At 36.5% G+C, this 12,297-nt stretch overlaps 1 protein-coding gene across 1 annotated transcript in view; it reads left to right on the top strand.

Annotated features, from left to right (window-relative positions):
- PLGRKT (plasminogen receptor with a C-terminal lysine) overlaps nucleotides 1-11,483 on the top strand; it is a 41,328-nt gene extending 29,845 nt beyond the window's left edge. Inside the window, exons 3-5 of the mRNA XM_066368109.1 lie at nucleotides 3,787-3,917; nucleotides 4,810-4,919; nucleotides 11,097-11,483. Of these exons, the coding sequence (XP_066224206.1) occupies nucleotides 3,787-3,917; nucleotides 4,810-4,919; nucleotides 11,097-11,218 (363 nt within the window). The 3' untranslated portion in view covers nucleotides 11,219-11,483. The remainder of the gene's footprint in view (nucleotides 1-3,786; nucleotides 3,918-4,809; nucleotides 4,920-11,096) is intronic.
- The last annotated feature ends 814 nt before the right edge of the window (nucleotides 11,484-12,297 follow it).

Raw genomic sequence — 12,297 nt, 5'->3', positions numbered from 1 at the left:
CCTAGGAATTCTTCCTAATAACAATTATTAGATTATTAGATTAAGTTTCTAATGTTAACTGAATTCTGATTTCAGGTACTGTACAAATGTATTTTCTTCTAAATAAAAGAATCTCCAGATTAATAACCAATCAAGCTGAGCTCCCAAAATACTTCACTCAAGTGATGATGGGTTAACATTTAAGCAATGTGTTTAAGAAAGACAGATCAGTTCCACCCACCCTCTTGACCAAAAATTTACCTTGGTGTAGTAGACTGAACCTTTTTAGGGCAAGTAAGTTCTAACACCCATGCAGGGTGATCTTAGCATTAAGGATAGGAAAGCTTGAAGAGAAAATAGAAACATTTACAGAGAAAAACAATATCCTCTCCACCTCTTGCCACAGCAAGGAGAATTCTAGTAGTGTAATTTTATTATAAGAATAGAAAAATATGGAATATGAAACTTAAAAGTAGTAATTATGACAAGAAATACATGTAATACTAAAGCCTTTCCTCCTCTCTGATAAATATAAAGATGAAATGTTTTATTATAAAATTATTTATAAAGTCTTTGCATCTGAAAATTATTTCTTACCTGGTGGTCCAGATGTTTTTGAACAATTATTGAAAGTGTAACATGAAAGACCTGGAATAATTGTATGGTCAGGCAATACCACAAATCTTTCTTATTTTTCATAATGATTTAAAATAAACACATGCTGTTACTTACCTATCATGACTGATGCTGAAAGGGTATCCTATTTTTTATATAACTCTGCTGAGGTATAATTTACATAGTATAAAATCCACCCATTGTAAAAGTACAATCCAATGATTTTTAGTACATTTATAGAATGTGCAACCATCACCATAACCCGGTTTTAAAACATTTTCATCATCTGCCAAAATTCCCTTGTGCTCATTTATGGTATATCTTTGATCCCAACCCCAGATCCAGGAAATCAGTAATCTACTTTCTGTCTGTATAGATTTGCCTTTTCTGGACATTTCATATAAATGTAACCACACAAGGTCTAGTCTTTGTGTCTGGTTTTGTTTACTTAGGATAATATTTCTGAGGTTCTTTCATGTTGTAGCATATTTTCTCCTCGAAGGGAATATTAGAATCAGTTTGTCAAGCAAATTTTTAAAAATTCCTGTCAACTAGGTGGAGAGGCCCTTTGCTCAACACGGACTTTAGTTCCCCTTACTGTGTCTTGTTAAGGATTCCTCCACCTTTTAAAGCATTTTGGAGGAATTGTTTTACATTTAAACATTTCCCAGTGTAACAAAATCACATGAAAGTACAAAATCACTTTTTATTGAATATAAAAACTTTAGTTTGGGGATTGCATGAAGATATAGAAATGTAGGATTAGAAAAGCACATCTCATTAAGAAGACAGAAGGGAAACTAAATAAAGAACATTCTACATGGTCATAGTTGTAGTCGGTTGGGTTTAATTTTGTCTTTTATTTTATTTTGTTTTACTTCTCTTTTGCATGACTTGTATTTTGAAAATAAGTATAATTTTCTGGCTGTTATAATAAGTGGTATAAACAATATTACTCTCCATTTTATTCTGACTGTAATGACATCTCATTAGACCAAAGTCATGTAACTGACAACCTCTTATCTAGAACATGATGAAGAAGAAGAAATACTTAAAGACAAAAGAACCAAATAACTATAATAAGGTCATGTTCTCAAATGCATGCAACATACTTATTGGCAGCCCCTGGCTTTCAGGTGCTCATTAGGAACTAATGTACTTTAATAGACATTTCTAAAAAATGTGTTCTCTCACTTCCCCTGAACCATTAAAAGCAACAGATCTTGAGAATCTTGAGAAAGAGAGGAAGAGAGAGAAGAGAAAGGAAAGCTAGGAGAGAATGGTGCTTAGAGAAGCATTTATTGCTAAGAGTCAGAAATAACAGCTTGTTAGAGGAGAAGACAGAAAATGGATACAGGCCTGGGGCCATATGGTGGATTCTGACAACACCACTACATCACAGGTCAGAGGAGCTTTTGATGACTATGTCTTTATGAAAAGAAGTTTCCTTATGTTCAAACCTCCTCCAATCCTTCTTGGAAGAAAGGTATTTACAGGGTTGGGAAGAAGTAGGCTTACATTTCTGAGTACATAAAGCAGAAAGTATATTCTTGTATTATTATTTATTAATTGTATTATTTTTTAATTTTAACTTTTATTCAACTTAACAGGATGACATTGGCCAACTAGAGTACATAAGATTGTTGTATTATTTTCCATACTAACTGTAACCCTACTTTTGCCTCACCCTGTATATAACCACTCTTTAATTAAATTCATAAATAAATAAGCAATCAAGCAACTTTGATTTGCTATATTCTATTGTGAATGAAATAGTATACAATAGCTTTTAGACAAATGTCTACTGAAATCATTAGAATTCATACAGAGAGAAAGGCCATGAGAATACACAGAGGAGAAGGCTGTATCAGAATAAAGGCAGAGATAAAGTGATGCATTACAAGCCAAGGAATTCCAAGGATTGGTGGCAGCCATAAGAATCTAGGAGAGATCAACACATTCCACTAGAATTTTACCTTAACAAGAATCAAATCTTAATCCCTAAAGAGCCAGGAATGGTAACTATGATAACTATGAAAAAGATAGTTAGATTTGATAACTATGAAAAAGAAGAGATGGTTCTTGGACCTGAACAAGGAGAAATGATGTCTAGAGATTAAGAAAACTGTACATGTGGGCTAATGGAACAAACATATGTTTGGAGTCTTGGTCTGGAGGTCCCCAAACCCCAAATCTATCACATGCCTTGGGACTTCAACCCTCAATAAGGGCCAAGGAGCCAACTCCTATCTTTATATCTAAAATCTAATTTTCCTCTCCCAGTTCCTTCTTAGTTGAAAGAAGGCAAGGATGGGAAACTGAGTCACATTATTACCCATTCCTTCCACCCTGTGGTTTACATCATGAATTCATTCTGTGCTTTGCTATTCTCTATGCTTTGCTAATAATACACTATGTCAATATTTTAGAATTAAAAATAACACCATATCTCTCTAGACTCTGACTGCCTCAAAATAATGGGGTTGGGCTTTCAGATTGCAGTTCTTGTGTTTTCTAAAAGTCCATTCAAAAGTTGAGTTGTTTTTGTTCTGAGCTTTATCTGCTGTCTACTCCAAAGCAGTGAAAGGCACTCGTTAAAATGGTGAAGCACTTGAGGCAACAAGAAAATGGTGGCAAATAAAAATCTCTGTTGATGTCTTATAATAATACCCCTTTACCATTATATCATGGTGTGACAGGAACCTGATACTCTAAAGGAATTTCAGTTTGGAGTTGGATGGATTTGGAAGGCAAAATTACTTCAGTTTAAGTTGTAATAAAGGGCAATTAGATGTATCTGCATTTACAGGCACATAGATCTTTCCTCATAAGTGATATAATAAGCTGAATATATATATATATATATATATATATATATATATATATATATATATATATATATATATATATTAGGCTTAGATAAAAGCTTCAGATAACATGTGTTCAATACCTCAGGGCACAGAAAAAGAATATATCTATTTTGCCTATATTCCATGAAGATTTTACTGTCAAAGTAACAGCTGGGGATAGCTGTCCATAGAGACTTTTTAATAAAAGTCTATTGAGAATTAAAAAAAAAAAAAGATGAATCAAAGCAACTGAAGAGTAAAAATCCACTGGAAAAGCAGATTATTAATTCTGCTCAGATTCAAAAGATGAGTAACCACACTTTTTCTTTTGCTTTGTCCTCAGCTGGAAAGGCAGCTAATGATGCAGAATGAAATGAGAGAAAGACAAATGGCCATACAGATTGCTTGGTCTCGGGAATTCCTCAAATATTTTGGAACATTTTTTGGCATTGCTGCCATCTCTTTAACAGCTGGGTATGTTTATTATTTACTTTAAATTTTTCTTAAATAATTTATTTATGTTGTCTTTGTCATTATCATATTAAATTGGCCAAGATAGGACTTTGGTTCAAATAATGTATATGTAAACAAGATAACCCATGATAGCTTAGTCCTTAGAGATAATTCTGTAGAAACAGGGTAGCAATAGTTAATTCTGACTTTATTTTATTAGACTTCTTCTGTCCTTTTCTCCAGTTTATATGTTAGAGAACTAACTTGACACCAAGATAAAGAAGGCTTCTACAAGTTTATCTCCACAATCTCTAAAGGGTAGATCTTAAAACTTAACCATTTATAAAATGAGTAATCTAAGCCTCAACATCAAATAAAGATGAGCAAGTCACAGATCCTGCTTGTCTGGGAGAACTGCAGAATCTGGGTTAGGAAATCCTATTTTCAAAGAAGATGCAAATGAATTAAGTAACTTTTAAAATGAAGGACATTCTTTCAAAAAGTAAGTAAATTTTATTTTCATCAAGTATAGAGATATGTATTCACAGGTCATTTCTTTTTTTTTTTTTAATTTTTTTTAATTTTTTTATTTTTTATTATAATTTTATTTTTTTAATGGGGTGACATCAATAAATCAGGATACATATATTCAAAGATCAACAAGTCCAGGTTATCTTGTCTTTCAATTATGTTGCATACCCATCACCCAAAGTCAGATTGTCCTCTGTCACCTTCTATCTAGTTTTCTTTGTGCCCCTCCCCCTCCCCCTTTCCCTCTCCCTTTCTCCCCTCCCCCCGTAACCACCACACTCTTATCAATGTCTCTTAGTTTCACTTTTATGTTCCACCTACGTATGGAATAATGCAGTTACAGGTCATTTCTTGATATTTTTCTTCTTTGTTCTTGAACCAGAGCAATAAAAAGGAAGAAGCCAGCCTTTCTCTTCCCTGTCATTCCATTAAGCTTTGTCTTCACCTATCAGTATGACTTGGGCTATGGAACCCTTCTACAAAGAATGAAAGGTAAGTGTGTGATAACCTAAGCTATTTCTGATTCATTATCTTGTTAAAAGATCCCCTCCTTATGATCCTTTGATGTAAGAAGATTCTGTCAAGACTCTTTCCGTTGTTGTTAAGTATAATTATTAAAAGTTAAATTATATAAACTTACAATGAAATAAATTACAAAAAAGTAGCATTATATTAAAAGCAATGGTGAAATATACTCAGAAATGATCAGTTTCTACTTATTATACTATGATTTACACTTTCAGTTTGTTTTTTTGTTTGTTTTTTTACAGAGACAGAGTCAGAGAGAGGGATAGATAGGGACAGACAGGAACGCAGAGAGATGAGGAAGCATCAATCATCAGTTTTTCATTGATTGCTTTCTCATATGTGCTTTAACCGTGGGCCTTCAGCAGACCAAGTAACCCCTTGCTGGAGCCAGCGACCTTGGGCTCAAGCTGGTGAGCCTTGCTCAAACCAGATGAGTCCGCGCTCAAGCTGGTGACCTCGGGGTCTCGAACCTGGGTCCTCCGCATCCCAGTCCGACACTCTATCCACTGTGCCACCACCTGGTCAGGCCAGTTTTTGGCTTTGTATATCTATACTACACTACTCATAAAAAATAGGGGATATTTTATTGCTTCATATTCATTTTTGAAATATCCCCTCATTTTTGTAAGCAGTATATATATATATATATATATATATATATATATATATGAACACACATATACATATGAACATCTATTGTATCTATATGGTAGAAATGCAGATACAATATACAAATACAATAAAATACACATACAACTCTGACTTCAGTGACATCCCATTGGTACCCTGAAATTGATCATGGTGGCAGTATGTACACAGTGGAAATCTGCAAATGCTAACTCAAGCCTTGACTTAATTTTTTCTTGGTTGTTTAGACCAGGGATTAGCAAACTATGGCCTGTGGGTGGGCTACCTGTTTTTGAAAATAAGGTTTTATTGGAACACAGTCATGCCTATTCCTTTCTGAATTGTCTTTGGCTGTTTTCCCATTTCCATGATAGAGCAGAGTTATTGGAACAGAGACTAAAGGCCTCACAAGCCTAAAAAATTTACTACCTGGCCCTTTAAGAAAGTTAGCTAACCTATGGTCTCTAGACCAGGCATGGCCAACATATGGCCCACAGGTCCAATCCAGCCCACGTAATCAGTTTATGCAGCCTGCAATTAAATTTTTAATATTCTCCGCATGATGCACTGTGGAAATGAAATAAGTGGTACTTTTAAATCGTTATACATAAACTACAATATCTAACCGTTGTACAACAATGAAAGTTAAAATCTCAGCTACTCAGAAGCGGAAGTGTCTTTGATTATTGGAAATCGAGATATTTAAGAAGATAGTGATACGTGGGAAAAGAATTCTGCATGTGACTAATCTAGGGTTAAATTCCAATAATTGGTCAAATGAATTTGCGATACTTCTTTATTTTTTAAAAAAATTCCATTATAAAGATTTACAACTTTTGTACTTATCTGTGCAATTTTTATAAGCAATTGAATAATGGAAAATATGGAAATTTAAAAAAACTTGCCAAGGAATATTTAGTAATCTTCAGCTCAACTTACATTTGTGAACATTTTTTCTTTAATGAATCTAAATAAAAGTAAAACAAGATCAAGATTGAATGATTTACATTTGGAGGCTGTGTTAAGAATAGCTACTACAAGTATAGAGCCAGATATTAAAAAAATAATAGGTGATTCAAAGCGCCTCAACACGTCACATTAGTTTTTTTGTTAATTTGTTGTACTAAATTACTTACATTTATTCATAAATTACATAATAAAATTTTGTTTACTTAAACGAATCATTTTTGTATTTAACATTTTTTAATTTTAATATTTCGTCCGGCCCATGAAAAAAGTTTTCTTTCTAATCTGGCCCAGGTGCAAAAACTGTTGGCCACGCCTGGTCTAGACTTAAGATAGTGACAAAGGATAAGTTAAGAATGCAGATTATGCTTAAAAGTGTGTTGTGTCCATAGCCATTTCAATGTGAACAGCATAAAAATGAGGACATAGGCCCTGGCCGGTTGGCTCAGCGGTAGAGCGTCAGCCTGGCGTGCGGGGACCCAGGTTCAATTCCCGGCCAGGGCACATAGGAGGGGCGCCCATTTGCTTCTCCATCCCCCCTCCTTCCTTTCTGTCTCTCTCTTCCCCTCCTGCAGCCAAGGCTCCATTGGAGCAAGGATGGCCCGGGCGCTGGGGATGGCTCCTTGGCCTCTGCCCCAGGCGCTAGAGTGGCTCTGGTCGCGGCAGAGTGACGCCCCAGAGGGGCAGAGCATCCCCCCCTGGTGGGCAGAGCATCGCCCCTGGTGGGTGTGCCGGGTGGATCCCGGTCGGGCGCATGCGGGAGGCTCAGAAAAATACAAAAAAAAAAAAAAATGAGGACATATTCTCCCAATATTTATTTATTTATTTATTTTTTGTATTTTTCTGAAGCTGGAAACGGGGAGAGACAGTCAGACAGACTCCCGCATGCGCCCGACCGGGATCCACCCGGCACGCCCACCAGGGGCGACGCTCTGCCCACCAGGGGGCGATGTTCTGCCCCTCCGGGGCGTCGCTCTGTTGTGACCAGAGCCACTCTAGCGCCTGGGGCAGAGGCCAAGGAGCCATCCCCAGCGCCCGGGCCATCTTTGCTCCAATGGAGCCTTGGCTGCGGGAGGGGAAGAGAGAGACAGAGAGGAAGGAGGTGGGGGGTGGAGAAGCAAATGGGCTCTTCTCCTATGTGCCCTGGCCGGGAATCGATCTCCCAATATTTAAAAACTGTTATCTTATTCAGCAAAGTTGTTCACATTTTTCTCAAATGGGTATAATTCCAACATATGTCATTGTTTCATCTTTGTCATATTCATTAATGTAAATGAAAATACCAACTATCATTCATATTGGAATTATACTTATTCATCAACTGCTACTATAGGTTAGCTATGACTACAAGAGTTCAGTTAAAATCGTGAAAACATTCTGTGAGAATCAATTTGCTATATGTGATTTATGATACAATGTATTGTACATTTTATTATTTATACATTTTGTGCTACATATATTTTATATAAGAAACATTTATAATAAATTTATGTACATAATTTTTTTTACATTCCCTCCCACCCTTGGAGAGCTGGTTGTTAAATATTCGCCAGCACTGTGCTGCTCTCACAGAACCCTGACTCTTACTGCCCTCACCAAGAGCACTGCTGCCAAAGAAGCCATTCCTGTCCCAGAAAGATAGTTTCTCATTAGCCTAGGATATTGATATCTTCCAAATTACCACCACTTCTCTGGGAGCTACAGTCACATGAGGATCACTGTGTACTCACTTTACAAGCCTTTAACCCAGAGCATATTCAAAATAGTACTTTCCCAATCCTACATTTTTGCTGTCTTGTTCTTTCCTGGGATATGGGCCCATCCTCGAAACTCTCTAGGGCAGGGGTCCCCAAACTGTGGCCCGGGGGCCACATGCGGCCCCCTGAGGCCATTTATCCGGCCCCTGCCGCACTTCTGGAAGGGGCACCTCTTTCATTGGTGGTCAGTGAGAGGAGCACATTGACCATCTCATTAGCCAAAAGGAGGCCCATAGTTCCCATTGAAATACTGGTCAGTTTGTTGATTTAAATTTACTTGTTCTTTATTTTAAATATTGTATTTGTTCCCGTTTTTTTTTGTTGTTGTTGTTTTTTTACTTTAAAATAAGATATGTGAAGTGTGCATAGGGATTTGTTCATAGTTTTTTTTTATAGTCCGGCCCTCCAATGGTCTGAGGGACAGTAAACTGACCCCCTGTGTAAAAAGTTTGGGGACCCCTGCTCTAGGGACTAGGTTGCTATGGGAAAGAGGGAGGTAAAGACTTTGGAGTAGGGAGATAGAAAGATTCTTTGTTCTTAAAAATTCCCACTTGAAAATGAAAGTATCTTTCCTCATAGATACTATGTTCAAGTGTCCTCTTTGGTCAGGCATTATGGGTATCATAGTTCAGCTAAATAATTTTTTGTTGTGTGCCTGGAAATTGATTTCCAGCATATTACCATGGGAAGATGTATTCTAAGTACTAAAACACTGATCTACAAATTAACTTTTGGAGTATAATCCCATTTGAAGCTAGAAATCAACTGTACACAACTGATTTACTAATGTTAAAAACTCATTTCAATAATCAGCTGTTTTACATTACTCATCTGCTTAAGGATTCATTAATCTGAGTTCAACTATGTCTCATTGTTTTATATGGACATTAGAATTCTCAGCACCTCACAAAAATTATGTGGAATTAATGTACATCAACTCTTTTTTTTTTTTTTTTTTTTTTACAGAGACAGAGAGAGAGAGTCAGAGAGAGGGATAGTCAAGGACAGACAGATAGAAACAGAGAGAGATGAGAAGCATCAATCATCAGTTTTTCGTTGCACGTTGTGACACCTTAGTTGTTCATTGATTGCTTTCTCATATGTGCCTTGACTGTGGGCCTTCAGCAGACCAAGTAACCCCTTGCTCGAGCCAGTGAGCTTGGGTCCAAGCTGGTGAGCTTTTTTGCTTAAACCAGATGAGCCCACACTCAAGCTGGTGACCTCAGGGTCTCGAACCTGGGTCTTTCCACATCCCAGTCCTATGCTCTATCCACTGCGCCACCGCCTGGTCAGGCTACATCAACTCTTTAAAACTGTATTCCTTTGAACATATTATTAATGGAGAGCAAGTTTATTTTCTGAGAACATTCTGATTGTATATTTTGGAAGTATTTTTACTGCAGGTCCATCAGAGGCTACACAATATAAGATTTAAATGTTCAAGGCATGTTGTGAAAATTTCTTATAAAAAGAAATACATCTTTAGAATCCAAGGGGAAACTTACCGTATTAGAGACTTTAGGTTATCACATTTAGTCCTGTTAATTAGTGATGACCCCAAGATATACAATCCCTGTTTGACTGAATTTATCATCAGTCATTCTGTAAACACATACTGAGATTTGTATATGCGAGACATTCTCACATGGAAACATCTAGTCTGTCATCAATGGCCCTACCTTATTATATATGTTATAATGATCTTCACTTACTCTTTAAGACTAAGGAAAGAAATGTTTACAGATAGTTGAAATGCTGTTATAACTTGAAAACTGTAGTCTGCCCTGTTGGGTTTGGAGTATAAATTAATTGTGTGATAAAAGAGAATTTAAAAATATTTGGGCCATCAGTGGATAGAGTGTTGGCCCAGTGTACGGACACCCGGGGTTCAATCCCCAGTCAGAGCATACATGAGAAGCGACCATCTGCTTCTCTTCCCCTCCCTCTTCCCCTTCTCTTTCTCTCTTCCCCTCTCACAGCCAGTGGCTTGACTGGTTCAAGCACTGGCCTCAGGTGCTGAGGATAGCTCAGCTGATTAGAGCATCAGCCCCAGACATGGCTGCCAGGTAGATTCAGTCTGGGCACATGCGGGAGTCTGTCCTTCTATCTCCACTCCTCTCATTTAAAAAAAAAGAAGAAAATAAAACATTTGCTTTCATCCCCAGAGTTTATAAAATGTCAGTGTGTATTATACCATAATTTTTATTACTTTTTCTAATTAATCTTCAATATTAAGTTGGCAAATGTCAATGGGTCCAAGAAATGACTGTTATCTGAAAGAGTTGTTTATAAAAATGTGTAGATGTGTGTGTGAGTATGTATACAGACTAAAGAACATTTAATATTATTTTGGATATTTGCAAGTAGTTTCAGGTCAAAGAATTTTTAGTAAATATTATTTTTCTCATGTCACTTATGATATATTAAGAGACAACAGGAAGAGGACTACCTCAAACCCTTCCAAACATAACTAATACTTAGCATCCTGACCTTCCTACAAGGGAAAAAAAATTACTCAATATGCTTTCTCTTGTACATTTTAAAATGTTGTCTCAGTCATATACAATCCTGAGCATCTGATTTATCTTTTTGTGAGTCTTCAGAATTCCTCACTGTATTTCCTTTGGGAAGTCACTTCTCCTGAGGACACTGGGTGAAATATTTAACTGTAAGACTTGAGGGCATCCCTCCACACAGTGTTACAGCTTGTCACTGGAACATAGTAAGTACGTTTTCTCACAAAATGCTGATACCCCTTTGTTACCTTGCATATGTCTGTATTTTATTCAAGGTGAAGCCGAGAACATACTAGAAACAGAAAAGAATAAGTTACAGCTGCCAAAAGGAATGATTACTTTTGAAAGCCTTGAAGAAGCCAGAAGAGAACAAAGTAAATTCTTCAAAGACAAATGATATCATGTTTACCCACCGAATCTTAAAACACAAAATTGTTGACTTGAATCGTGGTTTTCACAATTTTTTAAATCCTCAAGATTTTGATATAATGGATTTTATTTTAAAACTAAAATGCAAGATCAGTTTTGTTAACCAATTTTAAGATAAAATTTCTAACATTCAACAAAAAAGGAAGTACTTTAAATAACTTTCAGATTTCCTATATATGTATATTACAGATCTCTAAATGTAAAATAAACTATATTGTTTTGAATTTCTAAAAGTAAGTGTTCTGCTTGCTCTCATTTCTCTGTCTCAAATACTTTCCTCATCACATTCATATTTTATTTGGATTTGTCAATTGTGTCCTCCTGTCTCCACATGATAAAAACAACCAATATTAATGACCAACATGTATATTGTGTTGACTATGGCCAGACACTGTTCTGAGTGTTTTGCATATATCGTTGTAATCATCCCAGCAATCTCATCAGGTAGACATCATTTTATGAATCTGGAAACTGAGGCACAGAGAGGTTAAATTACTTGCCCAAGGTGGACAGAATAGGTACTTGAACCTAGACAGACTGTCTCCAGTTTTTACACTCTAAAAGCCCTTGAAAAAAAGTTAGGGCTTACTGCATTCTTGACATGGAAAGGCAGATGTAAAAGACAAAAGACAAAATCATTCAAATAATGACTCAGAGAGAGGTGGGAAGGGGAAAGGAAGGTTGATTAGGATGCACAGCTTTTATTTCCTCTCACCAGGAAACCTGTATCATAAAATAATTCAATTTATATCCACTCCTATAGTTGCAAATACTACATATAATACATCAATTCCAAACATATTTATTAGTACTTGCTCTAGTCAGGCACTGTTGTAAGCGCTAGGACTACATGAGTGATTAAGTAGAGAAGGCCATTGCATCCCAGGCAAAGGAACAGGTTCTCCTGAGGGGTGAACTGGAGAGGGAAACACATAAACATGGACATAAACAAAGGTCATTTCTGATGGTGACAATGCTTCAGTAGAAAAGAGACAGGATGATAAGAAAATGATTGGAAGGATGTTGGTAGGGGGAACAACTTTAGAT

Source organism: Saccopteryx leptura, chromosome 2 (genome assembly GCF_036850995.1).
Source record: "Saccopteryx leptura isolate mSacLep1 chromosome 2, mSacLep1_pri_phased_curated, whole genome shotgun sequence".
Classification (NCBI taxonomy): Eukaryota; Metazoa; Chordata; class Mammalia; order Chiroptera; family Emballonuridae; genus Saccopteryx; species Saccopteryx leptura.
The sequence above is the reverse complement of the archived record's forward strand: the minus strand, read 5'-3'. Positions and strand labels throughout refer to the sequence as shown.